This window comes from Aythya fuligula, chromosome 16, assembly GCF_009819795.1.
Source record: "Aythya fuligula isolate bAytFul2 chromosome 16, bAytFul2.pri, whole genome shotgun sequence".
NCBI lineage: Eukaryota > Metazoa > Chordata > Aves > Anseriformes > Anatidae > Aythya > Aythya fuligula.
In genome coordinates, this window is record NC_045574.1 from 14,830,207 (window position 1) to 14,846,585 (window position 16,379).

Below are 16,379 nucleotides of genomic sequence, written 5' to 3' on the forward strand. Positions count from 1 at the left end.
GGATCCAACTAGTGGTGTATTTAGAGACACAAAAGTTCCCAAGGTGCACTCACGAAGGATGGGATATCCACGGTGAGTTTTCTTGAGAACTGGAAGAACACTGTGTTTGTCCCTTTTAAACAAGCGGAGCATTAAATTGAACAAGAAGAGGTTCAAAAGGACAGTGAAGAAAGGTTCTTCACATAACATCTCACTAAGCTGTGGAAGTGTCTGCCATAGGATATGGATGATAGATGTTCATTTGTCTTAAAAAGTTATTGGACACAGCGATGGAAATCTATCAGAAGCTTCTTAATATACAGAAGCTACCTTTGGTTCAGGGAGCTCTTGTGCTGCAAATATTTTCAGGGCTGAGAGATTAATCGCAAGAATCATCAGCCACGCCATGGTTCTTATGTCCTCTCCTAGCCATCCTTTTTTTGGCTGCCATCACAGACAGGATGGTGGGCTGGATGTACCTTTACTCTGACTCAGTATGTCTGCTATACCTTTATGATTTGCTCTAAACTGTCTCTTCCTTCTCATCTTTACAAATCCCAAGACTCTGTCACTCCAAAGGGCTGTGGTAAGCTACCACAAGGCAAAACTCTGATTCATCTTGCTAAGCAAGACACATATTCTTGTCCCGCCACTATCTGGTACAAATGTGGGAAGAAGTTTCACATTAAATAGTGAGACTGTTCAGGTAAATTGCAAATGTGGTAGTTGTAATGAATGACCCATGGGGAATGACTCATTTCCCCAAACAGTTTTGTACTGAGTACCTGAAATACAGTCTAATCCAGCAGGTCAGACCGTTTTAATCCCCAGCCTAAGAGGTAATCACAAAAGGGGCAATTAAAAAAAACGAGGCTGAGCAAGTCCTGTGATTTATCTATGAGCTAAGATGAGCATTACTTTGGGGATTAAGGAGAAAGCCAAACCTCAGAATCACCAACTTTCTCAAGACGAAAACCATAGTACAGCAGTACAATTGCTTAATATAAAACAGCTCTAGTTCTGTGATTTCTTAAGCTGACAAAATCACAATTACAAGTTACATCTTACTGGCAAAAGGAGTGAGTTCTTCCCCAGGTGTTTACAAGATAGATTTTTATGGGCTGAGACAGCACAGCAACCTCTCTTCTTATTTCTAAGAATGTCTAAGAATGGGATTATAAATGCTTACCTAACCTACAAACTCCCCAGGGATCTCATTCAGCTTCTCTGCCAGCTTAAGTCTTGAGCAGCAGAGATTATAAATGCATGCTAGTAAAATCCTTGGCACGACTCTTGCTACGATTGGAATCTTTTCTGAAGCACAGTATGTTGTTCATGAAGCAGCAGCTGCTGATAGTCTTTCTCAGAAAACTGCCATTAGAACATCAATATACAGTTAGCAAAACCTAGAGAAAGAAAGAGGGGCCAATACTAGAACTACTGCGAGCTGTAGAAGTGCCATTAATTGTGAGAATGACAGACAGAATTTAGGAATTAAAGTAAACTCATTTCAAAGATTAAATGCCCTCAGGATGCAGAACTGAGACAACAAAGACCTTCTATTCGAATCAAGAAAGAATATGCGAATGCTTCTGAGACCCAAGACAGCGTGGCAGCCCTATTATATTTGGCAGAAAAGGAACAATTAAACTAAAGGATAACATAGGAGATACTTAAGCACGAATTTGCATCATCTCATGGTAGCGTCTTATAGGAGGTTTTTAGATTGCAAAAATTTATGAAACTAAGCAATATAATACAATAATGTCAAAAAAAAAAGTTGACTCCCCAGCCTGTTGCCTGCATAACTCTGGAGGGAAAAACATTTGAACGTAGCTCAGGAGGAGCTGCATCTGTGTCAAAACCACAGTGTAAGGACAAGGTTTGCCTCCACTCACACTGCAGAACATGGAAAAGGAAGATGACAGAGGAAATGCTCAAGTGCTAAGACTTCCATCAGGATTTGGGTGTCCTCTCTGTAAACAGAGGAATTCTGTTTCCACAGCTGTCCACACAGTTCTCTTGAAAAGCACAAGATTCCCTAGCAGCTTCGGGAAAAAAATGAAACTAATAAACAAGATAACCTTTAAGAACTGCTCCCAACATGTTTTGCAGCGAGTGAAGGCACAGAATGGACATTTAAAAGGCACGTCATCCTCAGATTTGCAGGCAGAGCACTGGTATCTTCCTAGAGCACAGAGAAAGAGAGAGAAAGAGAGAGAGAAAAAGAGAGGGGAGAAATGACTAAATTTCAGTTAGTACCTGTGAAATTCTCATGCACGTGTGCTTCCAGTGTGGTCCAGAAGCCAACGACCATGAGTTTTATGAAGAGGTTCCTGTATGTTAATAACGCAATACATGGCCCTGTTGCATTATTTCTTTCATATGACCTCATTCAATCTCTCAGTGCTTCAGAACCCCATTTAGAAACTGAGGTTACATCCTTGCTTTACAAGGAAGTTGTTGAGAAAAATCTCCAAGTTCTCGGGAAACTATTACATCATTGTGATAAAGACAGCGAAGTACTTTGATATAGGAGATGCAAGTAGCAGAAAGTACAAGTTCTTCTAGGTAAACCATACAAAACATTATTGCACCTGTGCAAATATAGGCATGAAACAATCCTCATTTAACGGAACATCAGCATAATTCTCAGTCCTATAACTTACCCTAATTCCTGAGAATTAGGGAGCTGCATCTAGGTAATCTCATCTATACTTACCACACTCTGGTTCCATCTCTAGGGGAAAGAGAGGTACAACTCCAGAGCACGTGGGTGCTCTCACATTACTGGTTTCTTTTGAATCTTCTTCAGTCTTTGGCAATTCAAGTTTATCTTCCTGGCTAAAGCAGAAGGAGGCAATCTCTCTCTGAGTTTTCTCTGGCACCTCACTCTTCGGAACAGCTGCATCTGATCATAAAACAATGGCATACAATACAGCGTAACGCAGAACACAACATACAGACTCTACAAAACGCAATTAGCAGTAAGTTCAGTAAGTTCTCATTGTAGAAAAACAACTTTTTTTTTCTTGGCTAAACTGATCAGCAACAGAAGTTTCTGGTATTACACAACATTACTGAAAAAGTCTCTTTACGCTGAAATAGTTCTGTGGTAAATTATTCCTAGACACAGTAGATCCTGATCCACTCTTCCCACTTTAGGTGCAGAAGTTCTACCTTCTGTCATTAGCCATTTCACAGCTTAAAGAAGATGGCACAATAATTGATTTTCTTCTTGTTTCCTCGTGCCCCCCCATCTCTTATTGCCTTCTATCTTATACTTTTTTTTTTTTTTTAAACGTAATTTGGACATGGCCAATTGCTTTGATCTTCCTTTAGATACCTACTGTGAGAAGGCCCTAGCCCACGGCTAAGGTTTTTGGACTCTACCCATCAAAGTAACTAAATAAGAATCTAAACTTCAGAGAAATGTTCATGCCCTACCTTGTACATGGCTGTTTTCTGCCTTAGTGCACCACTTCTCCAAACTCGGAGGGCTGCTTTCACCTTGCACTGTGTGTTGCAATTGCTTCTCTTTCCCACCACAGACCATTCCAGTCAAATCTTTACACATCTGTTTGAACTGCTCTTTGTGATGAGGGCGCACAAACATGTAAAACCCTGTCCAGAAGAAAGTACAGTTAACATAAATGCCTGACCACGGAAGACTTGCTGTTTTGGAGGCAATTCTTTGGAAGCTGAACAATATCACCTTTGCTCCTCAGAGTATCTTCAGGTTTGTGAAAAACTTCATCTTTTTGATTTTTATTTATTTATTTATTTTTTTAATAATTACAGGATTTTCCTTGCCAGTAGACAGGTGGGCATTTGGTATTGAAAACAATTTCAACTGACCCAGAAATTTTTCCATTCTCTACAGCTAACCATGAACAACTGATAAGTCCTTCAGCTGACAACTGATCTAGCAAAAATCAAGCATACGTAATATCCAAAAAACCTTTCTCAAAAAGGAAACTTTTCATTACTCTTTGGTTGACAAGGATTCACAACCCACGTATAAAAATTCTAAAAAAATCCCAATTACAATTTACTGCTAAGCACACAGTTCCACCATAAAGCCCTCTCTAGTCAAAACATCTGTTCAGTAAGGACTCTGACTCTCTGTTTGTAAGAATACTCAGGGGGAGATTATGACTCACAGTGCCACACAGTTCATTTCCCTCTTTCTCTTCACTATGTCAGGAGTGATCTGATTATTTAACACAACAGAAAAACGTGGTTTTCTAAAAATTTTGAGAGATTAAGACAACAATATCCCACTGACCCTGAAGAGATACTTCGCACAAATAAATAAAGCTCTATCAGTGTTTCCCAGAATATGCTGTGTGCATTATTTCCCACAGAGCAGTTCACAGCAGAGGCAGGGGAGAAGGTGAAACTGAGGTGTTACATAGCACAGTAAGAGAGGCCCCAATCAAAGCAATCAAGGCCAGCATAGCCTATTATTTGCAAACTAGCTATGAACAGTGAAAGATTATTGCTCACAGGAGCTCATAGCACCTATGTGTTATTTTCAACTAAATAATAATGGCTTTAAAATAACCCTTACTTCGTAGGAGATGAAAGTCTTCTGGCCTCTCAGTGGTGAGGGCTGCTATCACTGGTATCATAGCATCATAGTCGTCTGTCTTCTTGTAAGTTAACAGCGCTTCATAGAAATGGCTGAAAGTGCTTTTGTCCAAACTCTTTTTCACATCATTGAGATAGGTAGTCCTGAGGACCTGGAGTTGATCTTTCGTAGAGCCTGAAGCTTTCTCAGGATCTTTACTTGGAGCTTGACCAGCATTATCCCCTGAGAAACAAAGAAGACAAGATGAGTAGGGCTTGGGGGAGGAACTGAGGCAAACAGGTGAGCCTTGATTTCTCTCGTATCAATTTCTCTTTTCCTGAATTACTCCAGAGGGGAGTTCTAGAGGGGTTTCCTGAATTACTCCAATGTAGTGAAGTCAACACTGCTTGCATAGTCAAATGCCCCCCCTTCCAACCTGAACTTAGGCAGAGCCAAGACCTGCTCCTGGCAACAGCAACTGGGCAAATTAATTCTTGGGAACCCTTTTGGTGTATCTGGGAGTTTCTGGATCTTTGAGATGGAGAAATATGCCAGATAGTCACTTTGGATGAGAAAAAAAACACAGAGGATGCTGTTCTTGGAGGTCAGCAACAAACCATGTTTTGTGCTACACTTCAAAGGAGTAGAAGCATTTTCAACAGATGGCCTGGCACAAGGGCAAGTAAATTTGACAGCAGCCTTAAGGAATAGATTTCTCACCTCCTATTACTAAAAGGAGAAAAGATGTCCTTTCCTCCCTCCCCCCCAGCAGGAAAGCATAATGTCAAAATAGAATAACCAATCCAAAATTATAGTAAAAGAGACAGCACACGAGCAATGTAGGAGTACGAGAGAAGATATGTGCAGCTAAGAACACCCTGCTAAACTCCAAGTTGACTTCTGTTCCAAGTGTCGGTCCTTGGATTCTGATATGTCTTAGTTTTGAAAAAGTTCTGTTTCACATGTATGCATATATGTAAAGGCACGTACATGCCTTACATACAAAGGCATGTACATATGGATAAAATGTATTATAGGAAACTGATTTAAATTAACCAATCACATCGTCTGGTATTTAAATATTTGTTCTTCTCAACAGATCATGAACTTTTTAAAGATGGACTTAGTTACGTTTCTGGAAAGGGGAAAAACACGGGCGTGAATTTTATAGTCTGTAGCTTCTCACAGTAGCATAACCCACTTAAGGAGTGAATCATAGAAATAGGACATACATTTATTACTGTTATTTTTTCAATTACGTTTATTTTTTCAATTACACAAATTTCTGGGAAAAATCAATCTCACAGACCTCAGGGGAAAAAAAGCACAAAGGCCCTATTTCATGCAAGTGTTCTTAAAATTCAAAAGCAAAACAAGGAAATAAATCAGAAGAAACAACATGGCTTCATACATCATACATGAAAAGCTTTTAAAGCCTGCCAGGAAACATTGTTTTTTTTTTTGTTGTTTTTTTTTTATTTACTTATTTATTCTAAAAAGAAAGGATTAGGCTTTGATTATTCTTCATTCTTTAAAGAAAGACATCTAAGCTGTCCAGCTATCCTACTCATTTCCTTATGAGAAATACAAAAAATTCCCAGCTGTTCTTAGGAAGATCTATAATCAAATGAGAACTGAGCCTTTGACTTCAAAGGTAAATACTGGACAGTACAAGATTAGAGGGATACATGCAGAGATTATGTGCAACTGTGAGAATATATTTGCTAATCTCCACTTCTGTAGAAAAAAGATTGTCCATATGAGGAGTGTACACATTACTGATAACAAAGCAGGAACTGTTTCTTTCTTCATACCTGGATTCACATTGACCTCAGCTAAAATTACATTCCTTAAATGACTCTCATTCACAAACTCTGGACAAACAGGAAACCCCCAGCAGTCTCATGCTCAAAGCGCCCTTTCCCTCACTGAGATATGCCAGGTCAGTCTCTCATGCAAGTTTCTGGTTTTAGTTGGTTTCTTTCATGTTCACCTTATGAGCTTTTGTGTTTGTTTTGCACAATCCTTGCTGAAAGCTCTCAATTACCATAATTTCTATCTGCAGACTAAGAGCCACTATGCTTTGTGAACACAGGAAACACTGGTTCCCAACAGAATTTACAATATAAAACATAAAAACACGATACCAAGGTAGTGCATGTTATTTAACATGAAGTGTACCTGCACTAGTCAGTCCTGTTGCCAAGTGAAATCCTCCCTGGTTCAAGTGGAGTCCAGGGTTCAGCTGCGTGTATGAGTCCTTTGAGAATGTTGTTTTCTGCTGACTCTTTTTTCCTTCTGTTAAATCAAGCCAGTCCGTTAACAGTGAATTTAGGGAAGAATGAAAACAGAACAATGTATTTCAAAGTACATTGCTTTGTGCTGAAAACACTAGGGGATGTTGACACATTTCTTTGCTAAGAGGGGACGAGCCAACACCCTGCTTTTTTAGCACCTTAATGTTTCAGGATTTCAAAAATTTCACAAAGTTTTGAAACCCGCAGACTAGATTCAAGATCTAAACAGATCTGCCAAAAGCCCTTTTGAAATAAGATGGCATTGTTACTAACTATGCAGTAACTAAAGCTCAGGCATCTGTATATGCTCACAGGAAGGTGGGCAAGAGGATCATGCAGAGCAGACTGAGCTCAAATTTTGATTCATCAAAATTGTTTTCCATCCTTGCATATCTATGTAGTAGACGCATCTTGCTCTGTGGTTGGACATGGCCCATCAAAGGATACAACTGCACAACACTGAATCAAGCTCCTCACCTATTTTCTTTGCCAGTCTCTCTCTCTCTTCCTGCAGGAGGCTGTGTTCAGGTTTGTAGCCACAGCCCACTCCAGTCAGACTGCAACATGCTTCATCAAACTGTTTTTTATGTTGAGGTCGAACAAACTGGTAAAATTCTTCCATTAGAGAGAGGAAGAGGAAAAAAAAAGGAAATAAATCTACAACAGGTAACAAATGCTACAAAAATTTATGACAGTAGGACTCCTGGGTTAGGTACCAAGAAAATAAAGTGTAGCCAAATAACAAATCAGCACAGTTAAAAAGCACGTAGAGGTCAATTATAGTGCAATCATCCAAAGAAGCAGTAGGTAATTAATTTTTCCAATGTAAAACGGAAGTAGGTTACTTTTCAGTGAAACCGGTAATTGCTGGAAAATGTCGTAAATTACCTCATAAGCTGTGGGGTCAAAGTGTCTGCTAGGCAGGTAGCAAAAAACAGCTGACATATGTCACCTTGCTCCACTGTAAAACACTTACTAGCCAAAAGCCTAAACCTCACTGCAAGTCAAATGAACTTTAGATTTTACGTGCCTAAAGCTTTTGAAAGCTTGACTAGTAAGACAGGCAAATTGGGAAACAGACTGTGGCCACTGTTAGTACTAAGAGCTTGTATTTAGCTTCTCATTTCTTAACCTTAAAAGTTAGCCTTAAATAATTTACAAGATGAGTAACTATTTTATTTTTTTAAAGATGAACAAAGTCACAGAAAAACCTGTCCATTTGCTTCTATGCACAGCAAACAACCAATGGTACTTTCAGATCTCTTCTCACTGTCCTCTCCTGTTTCCTTGCTAATTACAAGATGAGTAAATAATTTACACTCAAATCTTACTGTGCTGTTATAAGGAAATTTTCTGTAAAGTAGAAGCAAGAGAGCCGGAATCAGATGTTTTATTTTAAAATATTTTTTAAAAACAAAACAAAAAAAAGTCCCTACCATTCAAAACAAAACCACAGAAACAAATGAATGAGGGAAAATTTAGGAAAGTTTTGTCAGACTCATTAAGCAAGAGGATGTACAGAAAACTTCCATTATTCCTTTTGACTTTCACAGAGCTGGCTCCATTTCGTTCTGCATTTCCACAGATCGAAATTATTTCTAATGTACTAGCAGAAGAATTCAAATAAGCCAGATAGCTAAATTATCCTGAACATAGCAGAATGACAGATTTCATCACTTATTTTAGGACATAAACAACACTCAAAGGTGGTCCTCAGTAAATACGCTAATCTTGTATGGGTTGCTAAGACATTGCAGGTCACTAGAGTAAAGTCTTCTTCAGAGTTTCACTTTCTTATTGCAATATATGCACTATTCTCATGAAGCATCATCTACTGAAAAAGAAGCATTAATGGGGTAATTGACTTTCAGTCAATAAAAGCATTGAGTTTCCAGCTTCACTCCATAACAACTTTCCATCTCGTTTTCTCAAAACCTGAACAGCCATGCTCCAGTACTCTCCTCTATTCAAAAGCTGATCATTCTCAATTTGATAAAATTGAGAGAGAAATGAAAATTCGCAGAGGAAACACTCTGTTAAACTTGAATAAATGTTGGTGGAAGTCTAGTTCCTGTCAATTCAGTCATCATGGAATAGCTTGGGTTGGAAGGGACCTTAAATATCACCTAATTCCAACCCCCTGCCAAGGACAAGGACACCTCCCACTTGATCTGGTAGCTCAAAGCCCCACCTAACCTAGCCTTGAACACTTCCAGAGAAGGGGCATCCGCATCTGGGCAACTTGTTCCAGTACCTCAATGCCCTTGGAGTAAAGAATTTCATCTGTATATCTAATCTAAATCTACCACCTTTTAGTTTAAAGCCATTACTCCTTGTCCTATAACTACAGTCCCTGATAAAGAGGGTGATAAATTAGGTATTGGAAGGCCAGACATTAGAAGCCAGGAAAATACTAGGTAAACCTGTAAACTATCCGTGCTTGTCCAGATCACTTATACTCATCATTATTTAATAGAAGACTTCTCTAGATATCCTGACTACTTAATTACAGCTTTAACACTGAACCCTTCTGAATGTGTACAGCCAACTCCTGACAACCTTCAAGACAAAACTTCATCTTACCTCCTTCCCTTCCAAATCACAGGGATTAAACTATTCTTCTTTTAGGCTAAGTTCAAAAATAGCATAAGCTTCCATTGAATATATATTTTTTATTTCAAGCCTCTCAGTATGCAAACTAAGTCATAATAATTAGACTGAGAGTGTATTTTTTGTTTGTTCTGAGAATATAAAGTGATTAATGCTAATGGTTATTGCCCTAGTTGATGTGTACTTCAAAAGTAAAACGGTTACTCATGAAATGCACAAGTCTATTTGGAAGACAAAGGTCATGTCATATAAACTTACTAGGGAACTTGTCATACCTCGTAACAAGATGTGTTTTTTTTCATCCTCAATAAAAAGGGAAGTCATTTGAGACAACATAGCATTGAAGTCATCTGTCTTCTTGTAGTGCTGAAGAGCCTTAGAGAAGAGATCATAGCTTTGTTGGCTTAGGGTCTGCTTCACTGTTGCAATGTACGATGTAGCTCTGGCTTTCTTTGGCTCAGTTGGGTCTGCTATCTTACCAGCTTCCTGCAAAGATGGGAAGATTTTTCAGTAGACATGATGACAAGAGAAACTACTCTCACATGAATTCAGACAGAAGCAACAAATTTACATTCCACAAGATTCTTTAAACATTTGATAATTTAGGGAGGCAGAAGACATCTTAAACATGAAGTAATAACTGTGTGCCTTGGACTACACATAGAACAATGCAATGCTTTCAACTAATATACTACTGTGTCTCATGAAATATTTGTAGTCATCCAAAAAGGCATCTATCCATGTGGCATTCCCTGAAAAAAAAAATAGCTTCAGTGCCACAAAAGAAACATAAATCTAACAGGGCCTGCCTCCTCTAAGAATAAAATTAACCGAAAAACGTAAATCTCTGGCTATACAAAGCACGAGATTCAAAGAACGGAAGGTGTTTACTTATTTCTGTTCCTCTAAAAATTTCTTTAAGACACTATAAACACATGCAAGCTAGATTGCTGTCTAGTATTGGGAAACATTTTTGTTCCATAATAACAAGCTGCAGGGACTTGAAAGAGATTCAAAACAAACCCTTCTTTATGAAAGAGACTGCATCATAATGCGCTTACACGGTTTGAACATATACACCCATGACCCTTGACACGCATCAGCCCAAAAGAAATCTCACTGGGGCAATCCTCTGAGGCATGAGTGTATTATTTTCCCCAGATGATTACCCTACCTATTTGTAAAACATTAGTCCCTCTAACAACTGTGAACGTTCTTCCATGAGGGAATGAAAAGGAATGCTGTTATACACCTACTCCACTGACAAAATTGACTGCTTCGGAGGAATGTTTCCTAGAGAAGGCAGCCAAGACTCGTTTCACAATTCTATTCTTAGGAGAAGCCTTATTAAGAGAAACGAGATGTACTGCAACCTTGAGGGCTGGGCTGATTCATCGTGACATCAGATAGCAACAAACTGCAAACACAATCTTCTGCGAAGGTGTTTCCTTTCTCACACCTTGGATACCATCCGCCTCAGGATCTGTGAATACTTTTATGAGTGTTGGATGCCAAGTGACTGATAGCCTCTTTGACAGAGAGAGCGCACCCAGTTAGGACAGTACCTTGGACAACTACTGGCATCCACAATCACCCAGGGAATCCTCACAAATTTATCATGGCTTTCAGACAACACGATGCATCATGAGTTTACTGTGGCGTCTCAATCCTCTTTGGAGACAATGCACAATAATGCACAGCTGCAAGCATAACGCACAACAATGACCCACCACAGGTTGTGTTATTGCGTAATCACTTACCCAAACAAAACGGGACAGTTATACTCTTTGAGGTTCCAACATCTATAAAAAAGAATGAACTAGCCACCACACTGGGTCAATGGGAGGTGATGTTTGCAAGGTAGTCACAGTCAGAGCAATTCTTTTATCCTACTAACCCTACCTGAACCTGTGCTTGATTGGACCTGTGATGTCCAGACTTGAGAAAGAGCATGACAAACAGATTTCAGATGTGCACTGATGAATATTTACAATTTGGAGAAAAAATGTAATTGTTTTGGAATCAGCGTCAGTCTACATCAGTCATCTGTCTGCCTGGAAATTTGCAGTTCAAATTACAGCATTCTGCAGATCAAAAGGATGGCACAGACACATGAAAATACATACTGGATTGCTGACTAGCTTTATTTTCTTCCTTCCTCCTTTTTGCTCATCTGTTAACCTCTTTTCATACTGTAGGGAGAGTGTTGACAGACGCTGGGCCTGCAGAGATTAAAAAAGAAATTTGACAAAATTGCTTTTTAAAGTTATTACCCACTTAATTTAGCCATTTCTAGCACTAAAGCTTGTTAACCCAGCCTGTAACACCATTTAAAAGTGAAACAAATCAACCTAAATCATTGCAACAGAGCCTGGGACACTCACCTCTCTCTGGAAAGCAATCATACACTGGATGCTTCAGCAAGAGGGACCAAAAGAGAGCAAATTAAAAAAAAAAAAAAAGTTGGTCTTGAGGGTGCAGATTCCTAATGAAGCAAAACTGGACTTAAGGCTAGCTGTTTCAGCGTGGGCCTGGCAGTGTACACAGTGTGTTCCTGATGCCTCACATGCTCCTTCATTTTCCTGCCTGGAAGTACTTCTCTTCTGAAGAAACCCTGCGTCAGGGTTCCTGGGATACTAAGAAAAGAAGCTTAAGCAGTCTTGGAAAAAAATATCAGGGCAGATGGGATAAGGTAGTATTAAAAACACTTGTGGTTTGACCAATTCTTAGTGCTCCCCGTTCCCAGCAACAAATAATTGCACTTGTACTGCAGTGACAAGGAATATTGGTATATATGAGGCTCTAAAAGATGAGTGGGCATAAGCAAGAGGAGTGGAATTGCTTAACGGCAGTCTCCCCAGTACTAGCACAAGCCGGTATCAACCACATTAAAAGCATTCATCTGAGCAACAGATAAAGCTGTGGGATAGCCCCATACTGCCAGTTGATTTCTCCATACCTGTTGAGAAAGCAGGTAGTATTATCAAGTGATTTATTTCTTTGCTCTTGCCCAGTAAAACAATTTCTTAGTGAGTACGTGACTATCAGTGCATTTACAGAATAGTGTTCGTTGCTCATTTGTAAGAGAAACCAGTGAAACACAACAGTATTCCTAGACAATAGTATTCCTGTGCTCTATTGTGGCTTCTAAATGTCTATTCAGATCATAAAGCTTTGGAGACAAACTAAATTAAACACACCTAAAACAACAAAAACAAAGCCCTAAGTCAGCCAGCAACCTCAGATTTGACAGTTTGTAGAGCAAGTTGCTGATACTCAGAAATACAGCCTTCAGTGCACTCATAACACTGCAAGGATAATGAACTCTAGACAAAGCTGACCAGGGGACGCTCACATTTAAATATATTTTAAGTGTCACGTAATGGAATGAAGAACTGAAATGCAAGCTGCAAGTCAGCCATGCACAATACATGCAGTAAGTCACAAAAAGGCCCAGAGACATCTTTTTAATCCCAGACTACACACAGGCTGCATCGTTAGTAGTACGATGCAGAAGAAATACTGCTTCCACGAGGCATATATCAGAAGGGAAACTGCTCACGGGAAACTGTTGAATCGTTCTTTGAATGGAATCAGAGACTATTTCTTGTATTTTGATTTGAGATGACAAAGGCTTGTTTTCTTAGAGGGCATTTTCCCCCTCCAGGAAATTGTTTCAGAATGATAGCAGCTTGATGTCCATACTTACAGATACAGCACAACCTTGATAAAGGAAAAAAAATGGTAATACAGACTCTACGATGGGTGGCGAATAAAGATACGAAAGAACACCAGCCATGGTATCAGTCCAAATCCAGTGGTTAGTAAAATCAGCTCAACACAAGACTTGTAGAATGAAATCTGGCTCCCTCAGAGGCATCAAATCAGCACCACACACCCCAGATCTCTGGTGCCGGTGGTCATCCATTTAGATGCAGCACAGGATGACACCCCAGTCTTCTGCAAGTCACAGCTGAGTAGTAATGCAGTATCAGAAGGCAGACACGAGCTGACTCACTGTCAGGCCGTTAGGACCATCAATTTATCTGACTTGAGGAAATCCTGAACTAGACCATAAACAGTACAGCTGTGTTAATAGGACACTGGATCTGAGTGACCCTAGAGATGTGTCAAGCTTTCCAAAGAATAAGTTCAGGTGTCCATACCATGTCGTGCCTAGGCTGCCCACGGGTGATGAATCTGATTTCTCATCAGCTGCACACAAGTAAATGTTTTCTGTTCCTGTTTCTCAAAGCTTGTACATCCCCCCTCTGTTTTGAACACATCCCTTAGGGCTTTTTAGATATTCCTTAGACCCTACACTTTCCCTGAAGCAAACTGCTTAGGTATGCTGATCTAGACATTTCTGGAGTCTAAACCCAGTCATCAGCCAAACCAAGTGTACAAGGCAGCAGTTAACTACGCTGATAGTAGTCAGGCAATACAGAGCTACCACAACAACTGCAAACAAGGACTTCTGAGAAAGCAAGAACACAGCTCAGATGGTGATGTATCAGAAACCCCAATCCAAGAGGAAAGAAATCAAACAGTGCAGATGTTTTCTTGGTCTTGACGCAGTAATAAATTTCTCATTTTGAAAAGAAACTCCACAAGTCTGAAATATTAATTTTCTGAGACAAATAAAAGATTGTCATCTGAAAGTACAAGTAAATACATAAATACACACTCTTATTTTTTTTTCAGTTCAGTATCTGGTCAGACACCAAGTACTGACACAGATTCCACCCAGGTGGACCTGCATATTTACCAACCTCTTTGAAGGCTCTTTACTCTCCCAAGAGCATGGTAAACAGGAATCTAAACGGTCAGCAGTTATGGAGCACAGTGCAAGTGTGCACTTGTTGGCCCTCCAGCTTAATGCAGCAAGAAACTGATTAAGCTTTATTATAAGAACTTGCAGTTTCTAGTGCTGATTATATTGAGTTTTTCTTAAAAGAGGGTTGAACTGGTACTTACGTTAATACCAAATCCATTTTGCTTTAGAGCCTACGATTTTTACTTATAATTAAGTATTTTGTTACAGCATGGTCATTACCTCTTCCTCTCCTGGCAAGCCACTTTCCTCCTCTGCAGTTCCACTGCTCTTCTCATTGCGCTCCAAGGCATCCAAGAGCCCAAGACGTTGTTTTCTAGATGAGAACAGTTTTTCTTCATATTCCATGCACAGGCTAGATGCTCCATCTCCACTTACTGGCATTACTGCATAACACAGATGACAAATAAACTTTTTCACGTTATCTCTGACATTTTCTTTGATGTAACAATGCCTCAAAATCTTATGTAGCAATCCACAGTTTGGTGTTACAGCTAATCAGTGCAACTGAAAACCCATACTGAAAGAAGGAAAGCAGCTTTTTTCTCCTCTATAACATATTCCAGCTTATATTTGGAGATGGGTCTACCAGTTGTGTGAAAGGTAAATTGTTCAGCAAGTTCATCTGACTCACTCTGCAACTGCACAATACATGGATTCAACTTATGGGAAGAAGCATAGGTGCACTGTTGGAAATTGAGGGAGAAAAAGGTGGTGGCCAAGGTAACTCCTTTTCAACGACAGTCTGCACTCATATTTGGCTTGGACGTAATGAGAAATCTCACACTCAATCTCACAGTCAATAACTGTTTTGGAACCACGGGTTTAAAAACAACTTCATTGTTCTGTTCAGAAACAGGGAACAAAACAGAGCGGAACATTCTGAACAAATACCTGATACAAGAATGACTATTATTTTGCATTAGCTTACCACAAATTTTGAAACACTGTTTTCCTTCAAGGCCAACACCCTCTTTCTATTTTCTTAGCTGTGTAAGAATCATTTAAACAACAGGTTGGAAGGTCGCATGAAAGTCAGTGTTAGTCAGAACAGTTTTCCAGTTTTTATTTTTAAAAGTATCTACGATACTCCAATAAATTCCTCTTCTGCAGGACGCCTACTCAGGGCACATCAGCCTCCCTGCTCTGTAGTTGCAATAGGTTCCCCTGTTTCCTAATGCCACGCTATATCCCTTCTGATCAGACTCATACATTGGTCTTTGAGCCTTCCTTGCTTTGTCTTCCATTCCAGTTTTTAGTCCCTTGCTCCTCCTTTTCTTTTTTCTTCTGTTTGTCTTAAGGCAACAACAACAAAGTGCATTTGTGAGGACCCAAACCTACCTAATCTTTTCCTCTTCAAACTGGGAACATGGTCATCCAAATTTTTGGCTTTTGCCAGGGAGAGGATCTGCTCTGATGAAGTAGATGGTGCCAGATCATTTTCATTGAGAAAATCAGCAGAGCCAGGAAGGCATTGTGGCTGGGGTGGGGGCATCTGCAAGCAGTTTACAAAAAATGTTACAATGGGCAAAAGCTACTCTTCCACACCACTTCCTTTGCAACCCAAAATCTCAGCAACAACCTGAAGGCATCTCTTTTTTCCCAACAATCTTGCTGTCAAGATTTTTTAAGCATTCTGGTTGACGTGTTTTTGATGACAGGCTCAAATAACTATAAGGTGACACACACAGACGAAGAGTAGCAAGCAGGCTTAGGGCTAAGTGACTTGTAACAGAAAAGGGGTTGTGCCACTGTTGAAGAACAATTGCTTCTTAACACTACTCCTGCAACACGGCCCCTTCTGGCAACGCATATTGGGTTGTCGTTTTTACGTACCACAAAACTCCTGTTTATGATCAGAGAAGATCAACTCATCCAAAATCCTTAATCTGTAATTTATTATTTTGAATAACATTTCATTTGGCTAAAGCATCTTCCAGGAAATAATCCAAGTCTGTTGTGAAAAATTAAATGTTTATTTTAGTCTTAGTCTCCATTTGGAGAACAAAGAATTCCCTGTTCTGGCTTCCAGCCCATTTCTGGCTATGCCTTTCTCCAGTGCATTAGAAAGTCTTTTACAAGGATT

General features: G+C 39.6%; 1 protein-coding gene across 1 annotated transcript in view; it reads right to left on the reverse strand.

Annotated features, from left to right (window-relative positions):
- RTEL1 (regulator of telomere elongation helicase 1) overlaps positions 1–16,379 on the reverse strand; it is a 45,597-nt gene that overhangs the window by 2,503 nt on the left and 26,715 nt on the right. Inside the window, exons 26-35 of the mRNA XM_032198640.1 lie at positions 15,635–15,788; positions 14,516–14,679; positions 11,586–11,681; positions 9,735–9,945; positions 7,327–7,464; positions 6,734–6,850; positions 4,553–4,795; positions 3,427–3,603; positions 2,702–2,890; positions 2,064–2,167 (exon numbers count right to left, since the gene is read on the reverse strand). Coding sequence (XP_032054531.1) covers positions 2,064–2,167; positions 2,702–2,890; positions 3,427–3,603; positions 4,553–4,795; positions 6,734–6,850; positions 7,327–7,464; positions 9,735–9,945; positions 11,586–11,681; positions 14,516–14,679; positions 15,635–15,788 — 1,593 coding nt within the window. The remainder of the gene's footprint in view (positions 1–2,063; positions 2,168–2,701; positions 2,891–3,426; positions 3,604–4,552; positions 4,796–6,733; positions 6,851–7,326; positions 7,465–9,734; positions 9,946–11,585; positions 11,682–14,515; positions 14,680–15,634; positions 15,789–16,379) is intronic.